General features: G+C 39.2%; 2 protein-coding genes and 1 pseudogene across 4 annotated transcripts in view; 2 read left to right on the forward strand and 1 right to left on the reverse strand.

Moving 5' to 3' along the window:
* Positions 1-27,829, reverse strand: part of LMNB1 (lamin B1) — a 59,178-nt gene that overhangs the window by 978 nt on the left and 30,371 nt on the right. For all 3 annotated transcript variants that reach the window (XM_055301636.1, XM_055301637.1, XM_055301638.1), the window contains exons 2-10: positions 26,548-26,704; positions 25,786-25,911; positions 22,071-22,241; positions 20,517-20,642; positions 13,545-13,765; positions 12,494-12,719; positions 10,811-10,915; positions 7,630-7,749; positions 2,246-2,353 (exon numbers count right to left, since the gene is read on the reverse strand). In XM_055301636.1, coding sequence (XP_055157611.1) covers positions 2,246-2,353; positions 7,630-7,749; positions 10,811-10,915; positions 12,494-12,719; positions 13,545-13,765; positions 20,517-20,642; positions 22,071-22,241; positions 25,786-25,911; positions 26,548-26,704 — 1,360 coding nt within the window. The remainder of the gene's footprint in view (positions 1-2,245; positions 2,354-7,629; positions 7,750-10,810; positions 10,916-12,493; positions 12,720-13,544; positions 13,766-20,516; positions 20,643-22,070; positions 22,242-25,785; positions 25,912-26,547; positions 26,705-27,829) is intronic.
* Positions 16,951-17,106, forward strand: LOC129494704 (60S ribosomal protein L39-like). The gene has a single exon (XM_055301639.1). It carries the CDS (start codon positions 16,951-16,953, stop codon positions 17,104-17,106), a length of 156 nt encoding a protein of 51 aa, XP_055157614.1.
* On the forward strand, positions 26,755-27,348 carry LOC129494929 (EP300-interacting inhibitor of differentiation 1-like; annotated as a pseudogene).

The raw sequence follows: 27,829 nt of genomic DNA on the forward strand, positions 1-27,829 counted from the left end.
ATTTATATGTAATTTTAGAGCTCCCTAAGTAATTATAACATGCAGCTGAAGTTGAAAGTCGCTGTTCAATAAATAACCTCCTTTTATAACTTTGGAGAGAGGAGGTCAGCAGACTCCATTCTGAACCATATCAGGGAACCCAGCTGGCTGGGTCCTCCGCTTGTACATCTCCAAACATGTGCTCTGGTCTCGTCCTCAAATGTGAAGTCAAAATGGCTCCCTTTTGCCACTAATTCTTTAAAACCTCACAGTCTGACCTGTGACGAACCACTAGACTGGACTGAACCTGGCTTCTTGAAAGGCACCAAAAAAACCTTATCAATTCGGAAGGCCACTGGACCCATTCTTTAATGTGAGGGCAAAATATCTACCCTTCCATCTCCCCTCTTTTAAACCTTGAAATCATTGCCTACTCTGATCACAAAAGCTAAAAGCCTCATACATCTGACTGCTTTTCCTTCTCTCCCAACTTCAGTCATACTACATCTTTATGAACCTCCATTCACATAGTCCCTCTGTGTCTCCGCAATCTTCCTTCTGGAGTCAACCACAGCAGGTCTTAGCTTCTTCTTGGCTCCATCGTGTGCAGAAGCTATCTGTCCAGGCATCTCAGACCACACACTTACCTCCAAGCCTCGTCCCCTGTATGTCTGACACACACCAATACAAGTAGACAGGTATGCTTGCCCCTTAAGTCCTGACACATCCCCTGTGGTGAACGAAAGATCACCTCAGATTCTCTGCCACTCCTCCCATCAAGAGTTGAAGACTGTTTACCCTCACCTAGGACTGGAGATGGCTTGGAGACTCACTTTGGCTAAGAGAAGATGGGCCTAGTCTTTAAGAGAACTGGTGCTCTCTTTTTCACCCTCATGGAAGCCAGGCACCATGTTATAAATTAAGCTTGGGCTAAACTACCAAAAGATAAATCAATAGGGAAAGAAAGATGAAGAACTTTCCAGCCCCAGCCACCATCCCAGTTGAATGCAACTGCATCATTAACTTCACTCTGCAGCACGTGGAGCAAAAGAACTGCTCAGTTGAGCCCAATCAAACCACAGAACCATGACAAGTAAGAAATACTTGTTTCTTTTTTTTTTTTTTTTTTTTTGAAATACTTGTTTCAAATCACTAAGCCTTTCTAGGGTGGATGGTAATGTGGCCAACAGGTAATTCAAACACATGGAGAACACCATCCGTCTTCTGATACCCAAATAACTGCCATCCTTAGAAATACTGGACAAGCATACTTCCCAGAGATCTTCTCAACTATTCTGGTGGCCCTGTCTCCAGCATCTGCCTGCTACAACTCATACTCTGAGCCACTTGTCTGGCACCCTGAGATAACTGCTATTTTACTTCCAGGCATTAGAATTCTTTCCAGTTAAGGACAGGAAATAGTCATTGTCCTTGTTTCTTGAGAAAGCTAAGCCTAAAGTACCTGTTCTTAAATAGTCAAAAGTCCTCCAAAATGTATGAGGAAGTATCTAAAAACTCATTCTACCTCATACAACCCACTTCAAGTGGTTCTCTACTCTGGAGGCTAACCATGTCCAAGAATGTTTCTTGGAGTAGGACTGGGGTCACTGAAGCAAAACAAAGAGATTTATAAATCTGTGAAGTCTTATAAGGATAAGGTAGGGATTTTAATTCATCATCTGACTCAAACAGCTTGAGAAGATAAACTGAATGCTTAACTTATTACTTATTAATAATTCCAATTTAATTAATTAAAATCATTTGGAGTTTCTTTATTTCAAGGGCTCTCAAAAGCCCAAGCATCAGCTAAAATCTATCTTGTAATTAGATGATTAGGAACTTAATATAGCAAGAATTTTGTTTCCCACTGCAGGTGAACATTACTGTTTTTTCTTTTTTAAGTTTATATGCAGATACTCTAAATTAGTAATCTAAACTTCTCTATCACAGAACTCCAGTAAATAATTTTGAGCATGCATTCCAACCCGTATATACTTATTTGCAAGTGATATACATGTCCTGTCATTATAAAACAAAACTGAAATCTGATGTGAGAGAAAAATGTTTTAAAAATAAGTGCTAGCATTTTCTTCCAATACACTAATATATTCTTCTGGAATATCTCCTCAGGAAAAACGAACCAACTCCACCTGGCCAACCACTTACGTGGTTCATCAAGGAACAGGGAAAAAACCAAACCTACTACTGATTTTGTCTCTATGTAATTCTGTCAATAAAACTTAATACAAATATATTAAAGTAATACCTGCTGGTGGAAAAGCTCTTCCTCTACAACCACTTCAGGTGCTTCTTCCTCCTCCTCTTCTTCTTCAGGTATGGTTGTTTTAAAGACTGTACTTCTCTGAGCAACCTCCTAAAGACAAGAGTGGCTTGATCTTAAGTTAAAAACCATACTTAAAAATCACAAAGGCAGTTGGGATGAGGGAACTTTTCTTTGCTTAACTTTCAGAAGTAGCACCTCTCCTACATCAGGGACTATTTTTTTAAAAAGAAAAAAGTGGTTCATCAATAGCTTTAGCTACTGAACAGGAAATTTTGTATAACTAGTAGCAGTTCTTAGATTTGAAATATTCTCTGCAGGGGAGCTACTGATGTCCAATGTGAAACATCTACTGCGAAGTTTCCAATGCTTTTGATCCCATTCTGTTATTAAGAACTCTGTGAACCATGTGGCACACTAGATTCCTTATAACACTCAATGTGAATTCAGAGTAAAGATCCTGGCTCCTAGCAAAAAGAAGGTACTAAACGCTGAATAAAATGAAGGTGAAGGCCGAACAAAAGCTGTGACCTCAGGCACCATGGTGTTAACAGTCCACCTTCAGCAATTCGTTCATCTAGGGAAATGGAATAAAGACAAATGAGCAATCCCTACTAATAACACACTTGTGAAGAAGCTCCAATGGATTTCACACGGAAAACAGTCCTGTCACTCACTGGAGGCACCAGAGAACACAACCATCTCATTCTCTGCTGAACGGCTCATATGCAGATGACTTTCCTGGAGAGAATGTGGCCTTGCACGATGCACAGCATCTCTGTGTGAGCAGAAGGCTGACCTGATGATCTGGCAGCAAGTAAATGAGTGTGTCCTACAGAGCACCGCACAGCAGCTCATCTTATTCTGTACTGAATCCTAAGGTCGCTCAAGAAAGACAACTCAACAGACAAAGATGCTAAAATTATGTCAGTATAAAAACTTATCTGGAATCTAACACACAACCAGCTAGTTTAAAATGGCAGAGAAAAAAAAACAAAAAGCCCTATCCTACAAATGAAAGCTCCATTTTAAAAATGTCCAAGGATATATTTTATAAATGAAGCAAGGTAGTACACTAGTATTTTGTGGGGAATTTTGATTATTGTTACATGGCCAAAGAAGATGGATCGTTCTAAGAGTCTCCATTAGCCAGAAATTTCATTTCTGGAAGATCAGTCCAGTGGTTACACACACAAATAGCCATTTCACAAATAGCCTGCTTTGACCAAACCCACTGACAAAAAAGCATGTGAATCCTTAGATCAATCATAATTCTTTGAAGTAAAAGATGGATTGGAGGATGGCAACATACAAAACAGAAAAAGAATTCTCAAAAAAGAGCTCAGAGTACCCAGCTTTCTGTAATTCACCCTAAAATGTGGCAAGAGGGGCACCTGGGTGGCTCAGTTGGTTGAGTATTTGCCTTCGGCTTGTGTCATGACCTTGGGGTCCCGCATCAGACTCCCTGCTGGGCAGGGGGGGGCAGGAGGACCCTGCCTGTCGCTCTGCTGTCCACTCCCTCTAATTGGGCTCTATCAAATAAATAAATTAAATCTTTAGAAAATCTGCTAGAGAATTCTTACATTCCAGCTTGAGCAGCTGCTGACAAGCATATACATCTCATCTGGAAACATGGGTTCTTAAATTATGTGACAGAAGAACATTGTCCACAAATGCAAAATGCAGAAAACAGCAACTTGCCCAACTAAGTTAATTATAAATTAATTTGATTTAGCTACTTTTAATATAAGCCTGTTGTTAAGCACTTTTCATTTGACGACACTTAAAAACCAATTACTTTAATGCAGAAAGCCTGTACAGAAAATGAATATGCTAAATAAAGTCTAAAAATTGTTAGAAAAATCATAAAACAAATTTAGAACCAAAAATTGTTGGGAGGTTTAGGGCCAGGAAACTGTTATTAGTCAAGGTGCTAGTAGATAAATGTCTTCATCAAAACAATTCCTCTCAGCAAGATATCCAACCCTACCAAGTGCCCTGAAAGACACACACAGATTGGCCTGTCTACAGAATGTATTCTCAACAGGTCCCTGTTAAGGCCTTGTGCACATCACACAATTCAGAAGTGCACCAAAACCAACAGGCACCGGCTAATGTGGTCACCTCAGCCAACTCCGCTCAGTCACAACATGCTGGCAGTGTGAAATCACCGTGGTGGGGGTATGGGATCCCCACACCCCAGAAATCAGCAAATGTTATGTGCAGATCAGGACGGTTTCTGTTGACAGAGGAGCTGACTGTTCGACTCTGATCTCTCTGTACACACAAGTAGTCATTCACATAGACAAAAGTTTCAGTTAGGATTACATTCCAGAAGGCACAAAGAGACTGCTTTATTTCTTATTTCCCTCATAGAAAAACATTTTGTTTCAGCTTGTAGACGTTTACTGTTTTTAATCCTCTGGTACCCCCTTCCTCATTTGTCAGTAAGAGCCCCCACTTTTACCTGAGTCCTCATCTCTCCCATGCTGATGGCACAGTCAGCCACAGTGAAGAAGAGGAAGAAGCTGTTGGGAGGGAGAAGGCAGCTCAAGCTAACTGTCCTCCTGACCCCAGGAACGGGTTTAGAGGTGAGCCTGTGACCCAAACTGGTACAATGCAAGGGAAGCCCAGGATGGAAAACTCACGGGAACATGGCTCAGTCCCAAAAGCCAACCTCGAAAGATGTACCTCCAGGAGCATCCGGCATCTATCCAGCATCAACCAAGGAGACACTCATAAAACAGAGACATGGAAGATCCTTGGGGACACTGGGTAAGCCACTAGATCAAGTCCACGATCTCTGGATTTTTGGTTTTTTGAGCCCATCTATTCCCATTAGAGACAGCTTAATTGCATTTTCTGACATTTCCAATGCCTCAGCAAAAAGAAAATATACATAAAAAATTCAACGGACTTAAGCCAATTACCTACGATCTTACAGAAAAATGGTCTTGGGGCACTTGGGTGGCTCAGTGGTTGAGCGTCTGCCTTCAGCTCAGTTTGTGATCCTGAAGTCCTGGGATCAAGTCCTGCATCAGGCTCCCTGCAGGGAGACTGCTTCTTCCTCTGCCTATGTCCTTGTCTCTGTCTCTCATAAATAAATTTTAAAAAATCTTAAAAAAAAAAAAAAAAGAAAAAGAAAGAAAGAAAAGAAAAGAAAAGAAAAGAAAAGAAAAGAAAAGAAAAGAAAAGAAAAGAAAAGAAAAACGGTCTTTACAGTGGTAATTATGGATTGCTGCAAATATGATCTGGGACCTACTAATAAACATGATTTCAGAATTAAAGGAATAAATACCAAATGTATTTATGTTTTCTGACAACCACAGACAGAAAAACTGTATTCATATTTTCCTCATTTCTCTCTTTTTCTTTTTAAAGATTTACTTATTTATTTACTTATTCATGAGAAACACAGAGAGGCAGAGACACAGGCAGAGGGTGCAGGGAGCCCAATGCAGGACTCAATCCTGGGACTCCGGGATCCCGCCCTGAGCCAAAGGCAGAAGCTCAACCACTGAGCTACCAAGGCATCCACCAAGGCATCCCACTTTCCTCATTTCTGACAGAAGTCACTAATAGACCATAGCAAGCAGAAGACAAGTTTGTTAAAAAGAATAGACAAACCAACCAACCAAATGATCTAATATTCAAGCGTTTAAATTATGAAGGGAAATCCGAGCATTATAAAGTCAACTTTATGGGGGCTCCATTATAGTATCCCCTCAAGCCCTATCCCTCTTCCTGGGACCTACTTATTCACATGTCACTCTATCTGTTTGAGGAGCTTTTAAACCTGCTACATTCCAAACACCTCCTCCAAGATCACTTCTAACCCAAACACGTTTTTACAGAGAAACAAATGGTACAGATGATGACCCAAGGGTTCACAAGAGCCTGTTGCCTCTGCCAGGGACCCTCATCACAGGCCTTGGCAACCTGAGCAGATCACCACTCACAGCCAGGTTCTGAAAGAGTCCTGTGTCCTGCCAATCCCAGACATGAGGATAATGACCCGCACAAGAGCTGCAGTCAGGGCAGCACCCAGGAGCCAGCAACAGCTACGGGGGAATGGTTCCAAAGTGCTGAAGACAAGAAACAAGCAACGGATTCCGCAGAGAACAGGAGAAAGATCCAACACCTTGACATGCGCAAGTAACTAACTTGGCATGTATAAACTGACTCCCCTACCCTGAGAACCTAGCTGGGCATGTGGAGGTGAATTCCCCAGAGGCGCCCCCAAATCTCACACAATGCTGAAGTCTACAGTGAAAGAATCACAAGCCCTTTCCTTTCCAGACTCAGCATGAGGTTAAGGGAACTCTTCACTCGGCAGAAAGTGATTCCACAGGAAGAGCAGTCCAAAGACCCAGAGGTGCATACAGGAAGCAGTCCAAAGATCCACAGGTACATGACAGACAGGAGGGCCGCCAGGCATAGGACTTGGGATGCAACACCTCAGGCCCCCACAGCAAATGTTGTTAGCTGCTTTATTTCTCTGAACTCAAAAGTGAAGGTCTGTGTCTAATTTTTTTTAATTTTTAGCAGAAAATTCTTACTGTATGCCTATTATGTGCCAGGGAAAATCATCATAATAGGCCCTTGATCTCAATGTGCTTATGACTCTAGTGAGAGAGGCCAACGGGCCAAGCACCATGCCAGGTAGGTCTGCACCTGGCATCACAGGAGCAGAGAAAGCAACCTGAGAGGGATACTGCAAGTTGACCTGCAACCACCCTCTCCTTTGCAGAGCCCCATTTTGCGGGGGGCAGGGGGGGCAGGTGTGTATGTGTGCACAGGGCATGGGTGTCTTCACGTGACAATGAGGGTAGGGAAGGTTCGTAAGAATGTAGGAATGACATGTTGAAAACATAAACCTCAAGCAGATGTACACTCCACAATCTTCAAACTCAAAAGAGTTTCATAAATAATCTGAGAGCTAGGAACATAGCTTGTAACATACCAGAGGCTAGAAAGATACATTCTGAGGCGTTTCCCAATAAGCATCTCATTTATATTATATCCATTACATTAGTATTATCACAGTTGTGACTTGTCTTATTATCCTTTTAAAATGAAATGAAGACGAAGAGAGGTGAAAGAACTTGCCAAAAGTCACAAAGCCAGTGTGCAGTGGAGGCAGAAACTGGAGCCTGTGATAATAATGCTCAGCGCTCCACAATACACTCCTATTTCATTCCTAAAATGTGAAGTCGGCTTCACTTTGATTTACTCAGCAGCCTTGGTCTGGTGTAAGCAATCAGTTACTTCACATTTCAGTTTGACTTCTAAGAAGAAATCACACTTACACAAGGAACTTTGGAGTGGAACAGACAGTGGAGTGAGTGGTACTGACAAAATGGCCTCACCTCTCCCTGAGAATTTTTCAATATAACCTTCACATCTTCGCCAGTGCCCCAAGAGTTCTGGTTCTTCCAGATGAGGTCAGTGGGAGGACTGGCTGTAACACCAGCATTTGCAGCCCAGATCTAGAAAAGAAAAGAGCATCAGTCCAGCCAGAACCCTGCCCTGCCCACAACCTAGTAACAGCAATGTAATGAGAAGACTTGAACCCCTAATTCTAAGTCTCAGAACTGTGTCCCAGCTTCAGACCTGCTGTACAAACTAGCTGTGTGTCCAGGAGAGCTTATGTAGGCCTTAGCTTCCCCATCCAATAAATGGAAATGATGATGTTCAGGAATCTTGAGGTGACATCTACATTCACCTCCTAGCCCCTCAATATGTCAGTTGAATGTGTGCAAGTGGCCTTATTCTCATCCATAAAATGGGACAGAGGCAGAACCTATAATACACGGGATTGCTGCAAAGAACAAAAGGATTAGCTGCAAAGTGGGTCTGGCTCACTGAGCAATGATTAGCCCTCCCTGTCAGCACTCAGCTCTGGGTTTTATGGACCATTCCTCCAGTTTGGAGCCCTTGGACCCACTCCAACAGTATCCTCCAGCTACCTATAGCAGTCAACAAGGAGACACTACTAACTCCTCTCAAACTTCTGCAGTAGACAGCCCATCTAGAATATTCTTATAAAACTGGTATGTCTCCAGTCAGGGGCAATATCACCATACCCCATGAGTGTCTGAGACTGAACTCCAAAAAGCACACAAGGAATGAATAACCCATTAATCAATGATAAACAGGCTGCTATTGAAATAGGCAAACAAGTAATTACTCTCCCCTTCTCATAAGCACGGAAATTTTGCCATGTTTTTAATGCATATTATTGGCAAGAGTATTGGCAGGGCATAGATAATTTGAGTCAGAAAAACTGTATGTGAACCCTAGACAAATTACTGCAGCTCCACAAACCTCAGTGTCCTCATCTGTAGGGATACTACGAGTCCTGAGGTTTCTAGAAGACCATATTAAAACATAAAAGTTTTATACCCCATAAATTATTTCACAATATAAATGGCTACATGATGGCAAAAGGAAGACAAGAAAAAGTATAGGCAAATATCATTTTAAATGGAGAGAATAATCTATAAATTTCTGATTAGGAGGGAGGCTGTCCTCTTCAGATGCTCACCTGAAGCTTCGAAATCTTCCATCAGCATTATAACTAGAAAGGGACAGGGAGTTGTTTACTGGGATAAAACAAAAAGGAACTGGCTCTGGGCTGTTAGCGTCATGTAGAATGTTAGTGTTTTCCTAATTTCAAGCAATACTTTTTCACTAGTCCATATGGAACCACTGAGTTGAGTTTTGTATTAATTAGTAATAATCCTAAAATGTTGGGTAATTTAATCTAAAATTAGTATGTTCCAGAGCTATCCTGTTCAACATGCTAGCCATATGTGACCTCAAGCATTTGAAATTTGACTAGTCAAAACTGAGATGTACTGTGAGAATATCTTAGTCCAAAAAAAAAAAAAAAGAGAAAAGGTAAAATATCTAATAATTTTTTATACTGATCACATTTTGAAAGAATAGTATTTTGGATACATTACATTAAATAAGACATAGTACTAAAGTTAATTTCACACCTTTCCTATTTTTCTTTAATGCAACTACAAGAAAATTTTAAGTTACATATTTATTTCTCCTATTTGTGTTCTAGAGTTTTAAACTGATGTTTGCTATTGCCCAGTACAACTTCATAGTTAAGATTACTTATCACTGCTATGTTCCGAAGAGCTTCTTATCCCATTTAATGCTAGCTACTTAAAAAAAAAAAAAAATTTACATTTCATATGATAATTGGATTCTCCACTAGACCTATAGTATGTATCTATATCTATATACCTATACCTATACATATATATATATATATATTTGGTCCCTGAGGAACTACATCTAGTGGAAAAAGCAGATGATTGGCATAATGGTTTCACATTACTTTAGAGAGGTAGAGAGCACACTCAAATCTGAATCTTCTGAATTAAAATGTCAGATTCTTTCCACCACATTATGTAGCTTCAATAAGACACATAATAGGGCTGAACAATTTTCTCTCACTATAATAATTGCTGAAGAGAAGAAAAGACAGTCTGGTTAGGATATTTGTTCCCATTTTTTACCATTACAAAATTAGCATCTGATATTTTCACAATGTGGTATCAAGTTCTTCAACACACTTTTTAAAAGAGAAATCCTAACCAGTTTGAGCTTTTGATCTTAAACACTAAGATGTGTATCAATCATAAATTTAAAAGTATGTGTTTAATATTTTTAAAAAGGATTGATAAAAGAGACAGTCACTTCTATATCCTTCAGGGATAAGAATGTAGACTTCTTTCACATCTATCAAAGTTAACACATTGTTCTTAAAATCTACTTATGAAGTTAAAGTAAAGTAATCTTGTGTCTGCTCAATGAAGCAACTTCTCTAATAAGTATGCTGTGAAATTTAGTAACTATTAAAGACATGGTGTTTCAGAACACAGCAACAGTGAACCACTTAGAACCCAAATCAGAGTCAGAGTACCACAAAGTCCATCTCTTTTCAAATCTAGAAACTTAAACACTATGTAAAAACCATGTTACCCTCTCTAAAATATTATGTTTAAAAAAGTGATTGTTTACAACAAAACCTAACACTTAATAATTTTTAATCAAAACATAAGTCCCTGATCCAACACCAGAGATGATGACTAAGGGTGAGGTGGGGCCTGGACACCAAATCACTACCCAGATGATGCTGAGGGTCACCCAAGGCTGAGGGTCACTCAAGTCTTAAGGCATACCTTAGCATTAATAGATTATCCTAATAGTTCTTTATGTCAAGCAGTATCTCCTGAATCAGACTGGGTTACAATTACCAGTCAAGAGACAGCTGTTTTATATCTACTGGAGTAGACAAAATAAAAAGAATTCAAAGGTCAATACTTTCACTTTTAATAGTCAATTACCACTCTCAATAAGACAGAATTTTTAAAATCTTTAATAGTACTTGTAATTCCTTAATAACGTCAAAGATGTTTTAATGCCCATTTCTAAAACACTCCTCTTTAAGCCAAAAATTTCCTTGAATTACTTTAATTGTTAGTTAAGACAGTGAAGTTAAATTAAATGATAATTAAAATCACTTACTGTAACAGTCTGGCCTGCCTTCAGCACATATCTTGAGGTATATTTGTAACTGACTGATGTATCTCCAATTTTTCTGATCATTTCCCAGCCTCCCATTGGCTGATCCTATTCATAAGCAGAGTAAAACAAGGTCACATCAAGTATACAGAAAGTGATGGATAATCAAATGAATTTACACAGGCACTTAAACTAAGACAGCTCTGTGGCTGTTTCCCATGATTCATATTTTCCTACCATAAAGAGAAAACATGGTTTTGGCATTCAGCAAAACAGTAGCTTCAACAATGCTACAGTTTTAAAATTAAGGTACTTAATTTTAAAGAAGACAAAACTGGAAGAAAAGGGATGTGAACCAAACTCGATGGTCCATATTCACTGCTAGATCAAGTGGGTCTTTAAAATTTACAACATAATCTAGAGGTCATAATCACAATTATAAACATCTAATATTTGACTATTTTAAGCTTTAAAAATGCAAACACATAAGAAAATAAATCCTTTTTCTTTTGCACCTATACTGCTTCTCACATTTAACTCCCTTACCTCAAAGCATAACGGGCTGAAAAAGGGTCACTGATCCAATGACCAGTCCCAGGTCACAGCTATCACCTCTGGCCCACAACCTGCCCAGGGCTGCCTGGCACCTGAAGAAAGGTGCAGGGTATTTAAAATAATTAGCTACAGTCATCTATACCCATCTCTAACTCAAAGATAAGAATAAACCAGACTGAAATCCAGCTTTAGAATAAGTCAACACAGGGCTGTTATGCTGTCTGAAAAACAGCCGAACTACAACAATGGAGCAGCAGAGACTACTGTTGTTCTTCAGCTTTTAAACTCATGACTAAGAGGGCTTGGGGCCGGTTCCCTTTCCTATATGAACTGCTAGCTTTCCTTTGCCCATCCCAATTATTTATTCACACACACAAAAGACACTTTTAATAGCTCCAGTGAGAAAAGGAGTGATTTTCATGAACGTCATCTGACGAATCCTGAACACGTGCTTCAGAAAGTGACATCCATCCATCCCACTGCATCTCCATGGAACCCCCAGACCTGCCTTCCAGCATCATCTCACACTCCTTCATGACCTCCAGCTCCATGATGCCTAGCCAGGGAAGACTTTCACTACTGAGATCTCAAAAACTCCAGCTCGAAACCTCAGAATGTCCTATGAATACTTTGTTTACTTTTAAACAAATAATTTCAAGATAGGGCTCCACACTATTCTTCATACAAGTCAAATCATTAGTATTCATTCATTTATTTAGAGAGAAAAATACTCCCTGCATATATTTGAGCCTGGGTTCACGTTACCTTCCTTTTCTGAAGTTAACAACTGTGATAGAGTATCTCCCATTGACACTTACAACTCCAACTCTTCCACAAGTCTGCCTGGGGCCTCAGGAAGGCCACTGGCAAGAATGACCAAGTGTGAAAAGCAGCTCTGGCTCTGTAAAGAAATGCTGAGGAGGAAAATCTTCAAACTAGTAAGTGTACTTCTTCCTCCTCCTCCTCCTATTTTAATGTATACTTTCCTTCATGAATTCAAGCAAAAAGGAGGAGACAAACTTATTCTTGTGAAGATTACCAAATCCAAATAAAGTCAGAGGAATTATGACAATTGTACAATCATCTACCAGCCAGCAAAGCCTTCCTGGAAAAAAAGGGGGGTGTTTTTACCTGTTCAGAAGTGTTCTTCAAGCGTATAAATTTCCCATCAACATCTATCTCTTCAATGCAGACATTCCCAGTGGCTGAAGCGGAGTGAGAGATGCTAACGCTACTGCTGGCCTCTGACTCTTCCACATCAACTCTCTTCCTCTTTCCTCTAGTTGTGCGAACACTCCGACTTGAGGATGCTCGGGATACTGTCACACGAGACGAAGGGCTTGGAGAGAGTTTCAGTCTACATGGGAAAAATAAACACTCCATTTATGAGATACTTATGTCCTTCCTACTTTAGAAAAAAGAATATTAATATCCTTCACATGCTTTTTGGGCACCTGCATTTCTAAAGCAACACATTACTAAGGATGTGCTGGACAAGGCTGATATACATCTTTAATAAAATTTGTGCTAGAATGTGCATAATGTTCTTTAAAAACATAATAACTTGAATGCTTTCTCTAGAAATAGAATATAATCATTATGCAGGAAGTATGGAAAACACAGGGAGAGGAATCAACCCACCTACTACCACCCTACCACAACCATGGTTATGTTTAGTATACTTTTCCTCGTTTTTTCATACCTGTGTTTTCTTTCTATAAAAATTACAATCACAATGTATGTAACAATGAAATTGAATGGCTTCTCATTCTAAATCACTTTCCCTTAGAAACTTTTTCTAAGAACAGGTATCAAAGAATTTATACACTAACTAGATTTGAAAAATGACTATGAAGTCTTTCAGCAAATTTGTATTTTACAACATACTAAATTATCAAAACATTTTAATGCTCAAGAAAGACTCCACATTTTGACAGAGTCCAGCATTTAAAATAATAATAAGACTGGGTGAACAGTATTTTTTATTGTTGAGGTAGAAATATGATACATTTCTATTTACCTCTACACCTAGGTGTTAAAAATAACGTAGAAAATACTTAAAGTTGCCTTAAATGTCAAAATAAAATTTTTGCAAAGGCCCAATCCTAGTTACTACTCTTTAAATAAAAAGGATGAGGGCAAGAAGTAGACTATGAGGTAGAGTGACACCTAAGTTGCTTACCTCTCCTCTTCGCCCTCTAAGAGCTTCCTGTAAGCACTGATTTCCATGTCCAGGGCTAACTTTACATCAAGAAGTTGTTCATAATCGTTCAACTGTTGCTGCATCTGATCCCTTATTTCCGCCATCTCTCTCTCCTTGTCAGACAGCATGCGCCGAGAGTTGTCTCTTTCTTTAGCAAGCAAGTCCTCCAGCTCTTGAATCCTCTCCAAACATGCTCTAGACTTCAGAGTCAAGAGAACACATTTATTTTCTAAGAACATTCCAACAGTAGCACAAAGCAGCTATCTTAAACCGCTTCCTGGAGGAAAACAAAAAGAACCTGAAGGAATCTCTAACTTTAGAACACAAAACAGATTTTGATTTTAAGAAATTAAAAACTAAAATTTCTCCAATATAAAATATAGCCCCCAGGAAAGTTCTGGCTTATAAAAGACTTTAGAAAGAGATAAATTCATCAAATGCAACTGTCAGAAATGTACATATAACTTTTCTGTATTTGGCCAAATAAAACAAAATTTTAAAAGTTATGGTTTTAACCTGAGCCTGGGTGGCTCAGTCGGTTAAGTGTCTGCCTTCAGGTTGGGTCATAATCCTGGGGTCCTGAGATTGAGCCCATTGGACTCCCTGCTCAGCAGGAGTCTGCTTCTACTTCCTCTGCTTGTGCTCACTCTCTGTCAAATGAATAAAATCTTTCAAAAAAGTGGGATCCCTGGGTGGTGCAGCGGTTTAGCGCCTGCCTTTTGGCCCAGGGCGCGATCCTAGAGACCCAGGATCGAATCCCACGTCGGGCTCCCGGTGCATGGAGTCTGCTTCTCCCTCTGCCTATGTCTCTGACTCTCTCTCTCTCTGTGTGTGTGACTATCATAAATAAATTAAAAAAAAAAAATCTTTCAAAAAAGTCTTATTTTTTTTAAAGTTACGGTTTTAGAAAAAGTCAACTGTGCCCCCCACACACAAGCCATGTCACTCAAACATATAAATTAACTAAAAATGAAAGGAAACTCACTGATTAAAAAACCTCATGGCAGGTGAAAGACTGTTGTGGAGAACTGCTGGAACTATTCAGAAACCAAAGAAAGGGATTCTGGTACCCCCTCAGGAAGAGTCTCCCTGCAAGACTATATACAAGTCCATAAGAGATTACTGTAAATATAGAAACTTTGTATTTGGAATTTAAAAACTGAGAAATAATACATCCTACACCAGAAAGTTCATCTGAGAAACCTTGTGGCTCACCAGGTAATTATTCTTCTGCGTTTCACCCAAGACAGAATTCATCTCAGTAACCTCAAAAAATGACAAAGGTAATCAACTAAAAAAGACTGATGGATAGCTCAGGCCCTTATAATCATAAGTACCAGCATCAGAGCAGGAGAGAGGTACCATGCGAAAATTAAACCTGGAAGGCTAAAAATCAAAAAGAGAATCTGCACTGTGCAGAAACACCATACTCTAGTTAGTACATGTATTTCTCACAAGGTTACGGCTTAAAAATTTTCAAAGTGCTTTTCATCTTTACCAGGGATGAACAAATAAGTAAAAAAGATAGTAGAAAATGAGGTTTTTCACTCTCAAAGAGAAAAGCTATATAGATAAGCAAGCAAGGAAGCCTAAAATGAACCCTTTGATATGGGGTTAGTCAGAAACATCTGTATGAACTTGCACTTAGTTTAATATAAATACAAGTGGACAGAGACACCATTATAGAAAAGTATGTAAACACGGCTTAGTATACACACATATTACCTAGCTCCGTCCACAAGAGGGCCTAGAAGCAATGATACCCCAATACCAGGGAGACTCAGCATCCTGATCTTAATTTCTATATACCATTCTCCAGTAAAAAGAACCAGGGCTCCTTGGAGAAATGGCTGATTCCAGGGATACAGCAGAGAAAATACAGGATGAGCCTGGAGCATCTTATAGTACTATAAAGTAAAGTGCTCAAAAGAAGGGGGGACATGATAGGCATTCTGACAGAACCATCCAAGCCAATAAAAGAAGGTAGTATTGGATTATAACCCAAAGTATAAAATAAATATCCATGAGTTCATACTAATATAGACAAATGAATAAAAATATAAATAAATAAGAAAGAAGAGACAAATCTTTAAGAGAATTCCACTTAATAAATGCAGATAGATACTCGCTTCAGAATGTGGAGTTTGCTTCCTATACTCAACCCTCAAAGGGTATGAGCTGGACTTAGGGACCTGCTCCCCAAGAACAGGGTATGGAAAGAGATAAATGGTAATCTGACAGTGGCAAACACTACATTAAGCAGTGATGAAGGTTGGTATCACCAAAGATGCCCTGTGGGTGGCCTGTGATTCCTAATGCAATATGACAAGAAGGGCACTTACTAAAACCCATAACCCCAGTCTCATCATGGCAAAGGCACCAGACAAACCCAGACTGGGGACAGTACACAGGGTAAATGGCCAGTCCTCAAGAATCCCAGGGTCATTAAAAAAAAAAAAAAAGGAAAGCCTGAGAAACTGTCACAGACCAGTGGAGACCAGGGAGACATGTGGTACCCTGGAAAAGAAAAATAGCAACAGGAAATGTGGTAAAAATCCAAACAGTCTGTAGTATAGGTAATGTCTTTGTTTTAACAAATATACCATGAGAACATAAGGCGCTTACAGTGAGGGAAACTATGGGAGGGACAGAGGTGACCTGTCATACTAATTTTCTGTAAATCTAGATTTATGCCAAAATAAAAAGGTTATTTAAAAAATAACCAGGGCAGCCCGGGTGGCTCAGCGGTTTGGTGCTGCCTTCAGCCCAGGGCGCGATCCTGGGGATCCAGGATCGAGCCCCATGTCGGGCTCCCTGCATGGAGCCTCTCCCTCTGCCTGTGTCTCTGCCTTTCTCTCTTTCTTCTCTCTCTGGGTCTCTCATAAATAAATAAAATCTTTTAAAAATAATAATAATAATCAACCAATTAACTAAAACCAGAGTAGCATTTGACACTCTATATGAGAAGCAGGCATTCATCTTAAGAGTGATACTAAACATAATCCTTGCCTCAAGAACTTGCATTTAAGCTGCATCTGTGGGGCACCTGGGTGGCTCAGTTGGTTTAGTGTCTGCCTTAGGCTCAGGTCATGATCCCAGGGCTCTGGGATCGAGCCCCAAGTTGGGTTCCCCGCTCAGTGGGGAATCTGCCTCTCCCTCTCTTTCTGCCTGCCACTCCCCCTGCTTGTGCATACGCTCTCGCTCTCTCACATGCTGTCAAATAAATTAAAATCTTTAAATAAATAAACTGCATTTGCAAAAACCATGCTATAAACTAAGAAATCCATTTTTTTTCTCACAAGCTTCTAATATAATTTAAGTTAAAACACTTCTCTTCTCTCCTTTTCACTGCCATCCTGGTTGTGTGTGGTTGACTGTAATCACCATGTCCTCTCACAAGACTTTCAGAATCAAGCGATTCCTGGCCAAGAAACAAAAGCAGAATCGTCCCATTCCCCAGTGGATTCAGATGAAAACTGGTAATAAAATCAGATACAACTCCAAAAGGAGGCACTGGAGAAGAACCAAGCTGGGTCTATGAGGAAGCATTGCACATCATGAAATAGCAAACATAATTGGCACACATACTTAAGCTGCATGGAGATCACATGTTCCTATCCTATCAATATGGAAACATCCTTCCTACCTGGCCAGTAGACATGTCTTATCAAGGAAATTATTTTCTCTGTTACTATGCCTCTATACCAGTAGGTTGGTTCAGTAATAAATGTGAGACCTTTCAGCTGCGCTGCTGTTGTGTCCTGATTTGTGAAGTACTGAATTCTCCCCTCCTGTCAGATCTCACATAGCACTGTCTGATAGAACTTTCTGCAGTGATAGAAATGACCCTTGATAGTCAAGTATTTAAAGTGAGGCTAGGGGACACCTGTGTGGCTCTGTTTGCTAAGCATCTGTCTTTGACTCAGGTCTTGATGGGGAGTCTGCATGTCTCCCCCCCTCTGCCCCTCCCCCTGCTTATGCACTCTCTCTCAAATAAATAAAATCTTAAAAAACAAAAAACAAAACCTGCTTCTCCTTCGATCAGCCTCTTCACTGTATTTGTGATATGGGAGGTAGACAGAATGAGCAACAAGGTGGAATCTAAAGGAGAGTTGATGAAAGGCATGGAGTACCCAAGATTTAGAAGTAACATCTGGGCCTAGATTCGTAAACCCAAAATGTCTCTGTCTGCCTCTAATGTTACAGAGTTCTGTAAGTGGGGAAAAAAACAAAACCTACCATGACTCATTTAGAAATACATGAATTGTATTTTCAATAGCTGCATTACACCTGTTATGTAGTGAAATACAAAGAATACAGCATAATACAAAGAATACAGCGTAATACAAAGAATACAGCGTAAGAGGCAGACCTAGATCCTTCTTCCCAAGTCTCCCAACAAGTAGCTCTAAGACTCTAAGCAGGCTGTACCTAACTAACTTCACTAAGCCAGTGTCCACATCTGAAAAATGAAGAGGTCTAACTAGATTATCTGTGAGATCCCACCTCTCACTCCAAAGTATTTTATGACTGGCTTCTGACAGTCTTTTTTTTTTTTTTTATTTCATGGTATATAACTGAAGTGTACTAGTTTATTATGGTCTACCTACAATAGCAATTTCAAATCTGCATGTTAGAAAAACAAAACTTTAGAGATGCCTTCAAAGTGCCAGTTGAGAGTCTTCCCAAGTCAAAAAGTCTGTGACCAATTAATTTGGCCAGTAAGAAATCTATACAGAAATAACAGAAATATTATAAGCAATATACGAAATTCTAATTATAATACTGCTACAATCTCCATTTATTTAAAAATATTTTCTGGAGTCAGCTTTTTAAGAACTATTCATTTATTTATTTATTCATTCATTCTGTCATTCATTTTTAAGTAAATTCTACACCCAACATGGGGCTACAACTTCTAACCTTGAGATCAAGAGTCACATGCTCTACCAACTGAGTCAGCCAGGTACCGCAAGGCTATGTCAATTTTAAATAAAGTTTAAGTACTTCAGTAACATGAGTCATATCACCAAAAGGAAACTGTATGGCCTAAGAGGCAGTGTGATGAAACTGGTATGACCCAACACTAAATGCTATTAAGATACAAATGGGATGATACTGAGAGGGGTGGCTTTTTTCTTTTTCATGATCTAGGAGGCTAAAGTTTATCAACTAATGAAGATATTCCACAAGATATATTACTTATCATAAAATCTAATATCAGTAATGAATAGAGGAAAGGACCCCCTCCCCCTGGGTCCTCAAAGACAGAGAAATTTAAAACTATTCTGACTGAAGAAGGTACTTCACCTACTCTATAAGGACTCTTAGCTCCTGAAAAACCCTCAGGGCCTTGCCAAACATCATTTAAACTCCATTACCCAGAAGTTAACCAAAAAAACTTCCAAGGATGAGAACAGAATAAGCAAACAGAGAAACAGCCCTGAACCTGAATCAGGTAACATGGCTACCAGGCTTCACAGCCCATCAGTGTCTAACAGCAGGCAAGTCTCAGACCACTATCTGTATCTATAGCTAGCATAATCGAGAGGAAAATGCAGCAGCCAAAAAAAAAAAAAAAACAAAAACAAAAACTAGGGACATGGGAAACTGAAGGAAAGGGGATAACTAGAGTATGATTTATTAAATGGAGAAAAGTAGTAAATGTCAACTCAGAGTAAGAACACAGGGGACTATTTTTTTGAAAAGTAGTTATTACAATAATGCAATGGAAAAAAGATTATCTTTGAAGAGAGTGAGGGGTAAATGGAAAAATTGGGAACTAGGAGAGAAACCCAGCTATCAACCTGCAGTCTCTGGGCAAGTAATTAAACCACCGAGGTCTGTGTCTGAATGACTCAAAAGACCCTTCCAGCTCTATGTGAAAACTTTAAAATACTATCAAAATGAAATACTCTAAAATAATATTTTATGTTACAAATAATAAAGTACATGATAGGAAATGTAAATCTTTTTAAATTTTGTTTACATTACCCTGTTTTATGCAATTCACTGTCTGCCTTGTTTTCTAAATTCCTACAATGAATATCCTCAGTTTTATAATCAGAAAAACATTTTACTAAAAACAAGAAAAAGAAAAAACAAAAAGGAAGAAAAGCTTAATCAAGAATAAAGTAAAGTTTATTCTTACGTGGAAAATTTAAAACAAAAGTCTCCTCTCTGAAGGGAAAAAGTAGCTGAAGATTGTTCCCAAGTAATTAAGGTGAGTGATTATTATTTTTTTTTTTAGGTGAGTGGATTATTAAAGCCTTCTGAACACTTCAGGTGGTTGTTCGTGTACTTCATGCCCATACCAACATTACCCTTAGACTGAAACAGATCTCAAGCAGCAACCATGCCGGCCCTAGCCCAGCCAGGAATACACCAGCATGACTTGGGCACTTGGTCAGCACAATCAGTAATGCAATCATTTGTAACTCAGAGGTACCAACAAATGAATTAGTTGCTAAGTTCTTAATACACAAGTAAGGCTACTTCCCATGACCCTATTAAGTAGTTCAAACACTAAGAGAATCTATCTAGAAAAGCAACGCATTTACTACTCACAAAGAATTTTTGCATGTTTTTCTTACTATGGTTTCCAAATGTGATGAAAAATGCAGCAGGAAGACTGCTATGTGTAATGAGGCTGCTCGAGGAATCAGAAAACCTGGGTCTAGGGGTAAGCCCCAGAAATAAACCAGCATGTTACTTCCTAGGGGAAACTTCCTTAGCTCTGGATAATCTATTAGTTTAGGAATAACAGTCCCACTCAGAGAATGTTTATGCAACACAAAATGAAAAAGTCAGGACAGCGCTGTGCAACAGGAGTGTAGGAAAATACTATGCTCCCTGAAAAGTGACATCGGCAGAACAAAGCAGGTAGACGACAATGGTGAAGGTACCTTCAAGTTCATCTTCAATTCTTCTTAGAGTAAGAGGCTTACTTACCTCTTTCTGTAGATTAGAAAGCTGAGATGAAAGGCTCTCAATTCTCATACGACTTTCCATCAGTTCTTCCCTGGCACTGTTGACAGTAGAAGTATTCATCTCTGATGACAGTCTGGCATTTTCCAGCTAAAAGAAGAAACAAACAGTCTTATCTAGTGACTTAGAACAAACGAAAAAGGAAGTATGATTCATTTCAAGGCATTTCATTTCAAACCTAAGCCCTGATGGTAACTGGCTGATGAAACAGGAAAGCATCATGAAAGTTTGCTGACGTGGTATGCATGCTCTTAAAAGTCTTTCTGGCTTTTAGGCTCAATTCTCAATATATGAGCTTAACAGTGGTAATACTCCTCTTTCTCCAAAGTCTATTACTTAGATATTTCACCTACTGTGTCTCCAATGTGTCAGATAATACTGATAAAAAGAAGAATGGGTGGTAGAAACTTAATTGTGGGTGATGTCTGTAGGAAAATAAACATCACATATCTCTAACCCACCAAATCTAATTACAGAAGATAAAGCTTTAAACAGAAGTACTAATTTTAGATTTTGTCCCACCAGATAGAAACACTACCTTTCAGAAGCAAAAAACAGCCCCCTGGATAGAAACATCCTATTTCTCCAAATGCCCATAACATTCTGTTCTGCAAATGCCTGGAATATGTTTGCTGTTTGTTGGCTCCCACTGGGGCCACAGTCTATGTGACTGACCAATTCTACCTTAGACTTTAGCTCCTTCACTTCACTGCCCAGCACAATGCCTAGCACTGAGTGTCAAGACAATTCAATATAGGGTTTCAAATATCCCTCCCTTTCACTAGCCAATTACTACTTCATAAAATGGATTAAACCAAAATCAACAGTTTGAGACCATTCAATAGAAATTACTTTCATTCAACACCTGTATGACCTTAATTTTTCTAAGTCTTCAACTAAGAATTCTTTATAATCAAATCATGCTAACATTTAACACAGTGGGATAAAATAATTTACCAGGAAAGTCTGTACTCGGTGTTAAAAATTTTTGCATAATCTGTATGATCACACGTGGGAAGTTTCTAGAATATGTTTTAAATGAATAACAGTGGCAGAGGAAGAAATATCAGAGACTTTCCATTTGGCCTTCCATTTGGCCTTTGTTCAAAAATGCCTGAAGTGTGACAAGTCACAACCTATGTAACAATGATGCCATGGAAGTCAGAATGACTTGCTGTCTAACCCTCACTGTTATATGCAGAACAACATGACTAGTACTTGCTATAGGAAGAAACGTGTTTTCAGATGCCTGGATTTAACCATTATGACCTGACTCAAGCGGCCAATCAGAGAAAAACATAAACCCTTACCTCTGATAAGGGTGAAATAAACCTCTTTCTTTGAATAATCTCTAGTAATATTTACTTTATAGAAAAGCTTTTTTTTTTTAAGTCCATTTTTAATTTTCAGAGAGACCAGGGGAACTCATTTAAGAAAATTAGAACTAAGCAAACATCAATTCATGTTCTTCAGGGTGACAGGAAGTAAGGGTTCTCAGAGCTCAAGGAGACCACTGACTTTGGCATGGTAAGTCTGCTCCAGCTCCTCCTTGTACAGCTTCACTTGGGCATCATGCTGTTCTCGCATCTCATGAAGGGCCTGAGCGAGCTTGTACTCATACTCAATCTGACGTCCAGAATCCACTTCTACCAAGCGAGTTTCATGCTTCCTTCTGGTCTCATTGATCTCCTAGAGGGGGGGGAAAAATCACATAAAACCAAGTTAACTACCAAGACTGCCCTGGTACAAGTCTGAGCAACATAAGGGCCATCTGAAGTGTTATACTGTGTCTGCCTTAGAGCAGGCACGTGAATAGACCTATTTTTGCCTTTGTTTTCAAATGAGAAGTTTTTGAGATGGAACTGTGACAGAAGTGGTGGCAGTATCCAAAGCCCTAAAAATTTTATTTATCAGTGACTTAGCTATGTGTTTCTCAGAAAGCAAGAAATGGCCTGGAAGCCTTACAAAAGTACCATGCAATCATGGATAACTATGTACACTGAACAGTAACTATTTTTCTAAACCTGTGTGATGATGATCCTTAGGATGCTTCTAGAAAAAATGCACATGGAGCACCTGGGTGGTTCAGATGGTTAAGAGTCTGCCTTCGGCTCAGGTCATGATCTCAGGGCCCTGTGACTGAGCCCCATATGGGCTTCCTGCTTAGTGAGGAGTCTGCTTCTCCCTTCCCCCCTTTCTCTGTGCATGCTTGCTTGCACTCTCTCTCTCAAATAAATCTTTAAAAAATAAAAGTAAAAAATTTTTAAAATTTTTCATCAAAAAAAAGAAAAAATACACATGAAAAATTAAACTTGCTAGTCTAGACAGAACTAACTAGAAGATTTATGCATAATAAAACTATTTTTTTAAGATTATTTATTTATTTATTCTTAGAGACACACACACACAGAAAGAGAGAGAGAGGCAGAGACACAGGCAGAGGGAGAAGCAGGCTCCATGCAGAGACCCTGACATGGGACTCGATCCAGGGTCTCCAGGATCACGGCCTAGGCTGCAGGCGGTGCTAAACCGCTGCGCTAAACCACTGCGCCAAACCGCTGCGCCACCAGGGCTGCCCTAAAACTATTTTCTTAAACATACTAGGATGCAACAGACAGAGCAAGCTAATTTATATGCCTTATTTTAACAGCTGGTGCTAAGGTACCAATATCAATTGATAAAAAATTTTATTACCAATATTACTTTACTCTCTTAAGTACATATGACCACTCATTATCAAAGAACAGAAATAGTAGGCATAATCCTTTAATTTATGTTTTGTTTTAAGGAACTATCCCAAACTAGAATGGCTAGGAACACAAGTCCAAGAATAAAATTTCCATTCCAGCTTCTCTCTCTGAAAATACAACAGATCTGTCTTTAATGGCAATAATTAAAGAGCCCACAAGAGGGGGATATAATCCACTGACGTTTGTTTCTGTGTCCATTTCCTGCCTATGACTCCCTATACATTTCTTCATCTTTCTTTTAACTGCTCATGGCAGAGAAGAATGCACTTATTAATAGGATCCAAAAACCAGGGTCCAAATTCCAGTTCTGTTACTAATATCTCAGGGTTTACATTTATTTAATGAAGCAAATTACATTTAAAACATGCAAATAAAAGGTTTCATTCAACAAATACTGAGCACCTAATAATGATTTTGCTCTTTGTCTACCTTTACTCCTCTTCTTGTTTTTCTTCTTCCTCTTTCTCACCCCCTTAACTGTCCATGATAAGGAACTAAAGTATATCTATTGAATAGAATTATATCCTCTATGTTTTAAAAAAAAAAAAAGAGGAATATTTTAAGTTCATTCTCAAAAAGGCAGAAACCAAAATATTCAAAGATGCTATACAACCTAAAAATATTAAATCATTTTTTTGCTGGTGCCTTTTTTATTATTTTATGTAGAATCAGTGACTTGCAAACAAAAAAAATACCCTACTCCTGGTTTAAAGATCTAGGACTAAAAAAAAAAAAAAAAAAAAAAAAAAAAAAGATCTAGGACTCCGCACATAGCATAAAAACCAAGTAATGATCTATCACAGGCAATTTTATCAAAATAAGAATATAAAACAACTGAATATAAAAACATCTCCATTTATAAAGCAAAACTGCAGTTAACAATTACGTGATAGCATTTATTACACTCATACAAGGAACTTCAGCACAAAATATTCCACTTTGATCATCGTCACTTCTCTACTTCTTTACTTTTAAATAAATGACTTGAGGGCAGCCCTGGTGGCTCAGCAGTTTTGCGCCGCCTACAGCCTAGGGCGTGATCCTGGAGACCCAGGATCGAGTCCCACGTCGGGCTCCCTGCATGGAGCCTGCTTCTCCCTCTGCCTGTGTCTCTGCTTCTCTCTCTCTCTCTCTCTGTCTCTCATGAATGAATAAATAAAATCTTAAATAAATAAATAAATAAATAAATAAATAAATAAATAAATAAATAAATAAATAACTTGAGAACGTTTTAACAGCATGTAGTTGTAAAAACAGTCATAGTTCTATTTTATTTTTCTCCCATTAACAAAAGAATTTTAAGCTCTGTAATGATTTCCCATTTTAAGACAGCCCGGGTGGCTCAGCGGTTTAGCGCCACCTTCAGCCCAGGGCGTGATCCTGGAGTACCAGGATCGAGTCCCACATCGGGCTTCCTGCATGGAGCCTGCTTCTCCCTCTGCCTGTTTCTCTGCCCCTCTCTCTCTCTCTCTCTCTCTCTCTCTCTCTCTCTCTGTCTCTCATGAATAAATAAAATCTTTAAAAAAATTTTTTCCCATTTTAAAAATCATTGTTAGTTGCTGTTTTCAAAATTGTATTACCTCTAAAATCATTAAGTACTTAACTGCAGGTTTCATACCCCAGGACTAATTCCAATCCTTTTTCAATCTTGAGAAAATATACATTCCCCCTTTTTTCAATTTTATTACTTGTCTTTTGGCAACAGTTGCTACCTTCACCTGCCAACGCTTGACCACAGAGGCTAAGGTTTGTAAATGGCATTTTAAAATAAACACACATAACCATAAATGCTGTGGGCAGCCTGCCCTCCTGCCCTCCTGGCAGCCACACCTTTGTAGAATCCCCTCCCATGGTGTAACATGGTCAGTCTACGTGATAGAGTGATGGTACATCACTTCTGGGATTAGAAAAGTCATAGAAGATAATGTGGCTTCTGTCTTATGTTCATGTTTTCTCTCTCTCATCACTTACTCTTGGGGAAAGCTGTATCATGAACAGCCCCATGGAGAAGCCCATGGTGAACTGACTCTTCATACCAACCATCAGGGAATGAGCTCAGATGCATTTCCTCTCATCTAGGTTGAAAGCCTGATTGCAACCTCATGAGAGACCCTAAAACACATCCATGCTGTTAAGCAGCTGAGTTTCCCAACCTTCAGAAACTGTGAGATAATGAAGATGTGTGGTTTGAAGTTGAAAAATTTTAGAGTTATTAAGCAGGCAGCAATAGATAACTAATACAAATGCTCAAGCAAGTTAATAGTAATTAACTGCTATGACCACATCCTTAGGATTTAAGACTTCTAATAAGGCAGTAACAAAGTGAAATCATATCTGTTTAAGAGCCTAAATTCTTATATAAAACCTGTTAGCGGTACTTTGAATAATTTACTAATAAAATCTCTCACAAATTTTACATATAAAGTTATAATAAAGCATTTAGAATACTTCCATTCCTTAAAGAAATAAAATTATACAGTTACCTCCTCATACATATTTTTACGGAACTCCAGGTCCTCGGTAAGGCTCTGACAGCGATTCTCTAAATCCACTTTAAGTAAAGTTTCATCTGCTAATTGTTTTTTGGCAGCAGCCAAGGAGGCTTCCAACTAATACAAGGAGAAAGAATTGGTAAAAATCACAAAACAATTATTTAGTAATGAACTTAACAGACATCTATGGACTGAAACAAGAAATAAAATTTCTGTATCACTTATACCTTCCATTTCTTTTATCAATGTATCAAGAGACTCTCATTATAACCTTTAACCCAGAACTGTGTGTCCAACTGCCGGTGCCCCCAAGAGTGCCACACTGAAACACCTTTCAGATCTGGTAACTGGCAACAAGTAATGAACAAAACCAACTAAGGAGACCTACCCAGGATTTGAGCTACCACTTTCATTTCTTCCTGTGTGTGGAGCAATGTTATGATTTTTTCTTTTCCTATCTTCCATTCTGATACAGTATTGAAATAGATTTTGAGAGCAAGAAACAGAATGAGCATAAGCAAAAGAGAAAGGAAGAAGACCAGCAGTAAGATGTGCATGACCCAGAGAAAATGCCTGAGAGGTGAAAATGCTTTGCACATCCGCTGCCTCAAGACCATGCTTCAAGGCAGCTATAAAAATTTTAATAAAAAAATATTTTTTTAAATTAATTCAAAAATCTACTCTAACCAATCGACCCAGTCAGATGGGGCAAATTAACCTCCCAACACAGATCAAAATCAGAGTTTGCCTTACCTGGGCAATCTGATCCTTCAGGTCCTCCAAATCTCCCTCTAAACTTTTTTTGTCACCAAGTGCCGTGGCCAGAGCTGCATCTTTAGAATTCAGTGCAGCTTCATATTCTCGAAGCTTCATCTGGGCTCCATTGAGATCTGATTCCTTCTTAGCATAACTGTAAGAAATTTGAAAAAGTGCAAGAGGCCCGGCTAGAGTTGAGCCACTTGTACAACATCGGAAATGAATGAGCTGTCTGAGCTCTATGAAGACAGCAATGACCCCGCAGACAGATGTGATGCCCGGTGAGGTAGGCAGTGGGAGCTGGGAGCCATCCTTGAACCCCTCCTGCCACAGGGCCCAGCCACAGCTAGAGTAGGAAGGCCCAATGGAGGAGGCCCAGCCAATGGTGGAGCTGCAGGAGAACAAGGCCTTGCTCACTGGCCCATCCCTGAGGAGCAGCCAGGCCAGCTCACAGGCCTTGACTTTGAGAGCGAGGACGAGGGTGAGGAATTTGATTACTGGGAAGACAACTATGATTATCCAGAAGAGGAACAACTGAGTGGTGGCAGCTACAGAGTATCAGTGGCCCTGGAAGAAGCCAACAAGGTGTTTCTGAGAACATCCAGAGCGAGGGGAAGCAGCCCTGGATGGCGGGTTTCTTTCTTTTTTTTTTTTTTTTTTTTGGATGGCGGGTTTCAAATGCATTATGAGAACACCCCATTTGAACAGTTGGTTTTTATCAAAGAGCTTTTTTCACTTATGATTGTCAATCGTCTGACCAAAGAACTTGGCTGTGATTAGATCACTGACAGAGAGTAATAGAATGCTGTTAAAAGAGGAGGAAGCTACTTGAGGAGAGACCCAACATTCCACTGTCTTTTGGGCTCATTCCAGATAGATAGTAACGGTGCCAAGGAAAAAAGTTGATCTTCAAAAAAAATTTTGTTGCTGTTGTTGTGCAGAATAGAATAGGGCAGTGACTGCGCAGTTATGAAAAAGAATTGTTAAAGAAGAAACATATTAGTACTGTGGAAACCTGTTTTCAAGAATGCTCCTGAAACACCCGCAGACTTTGTTACTGATCCAGATTTTTCTTGCATTGAGGAAAATTTCGTATTTCATTATAAGGAATGGTTTTTAAGAATAAGTTATGACCAAGACAAACTGCCAGTACAAGACCCCCACTGATACTAATTACATGAGGAAAAGTACTAACATTCAATTTAGGACACAAGATGTCTGAATCATTTGGACTGAAAGCCTACTAAGAGAATTCTGAAGGTCCCACTTTGTGGTCTGT

This window comes from Nyctereutes procyonoides, unplaced genomic scaffold (assembly GCF_905146905.1).
Source record: "Nyctereutes procyonoides isolate TBG_1078 unplaced genomic scaffold, NYPRO_anot_genome, whole genome shotgun sequence".
In the NCBI taxonomy this organism is placed as follows: Eukaryota; Metazoa; Chordata; class Mammalia; order Carnivora; family Canidae; genus Nyctereutes; species Nyctereutes procyonoides.

Excerpts from the sequence above, each read along its gene's own strand:
- LOC129494704 (XM_055301639.1), top strand. The coding sequence starts at position 16,951 with ATGTCCTCTCACAAGACTTTCAGAATCAAGCGATTCCTGGCCAAGAAA.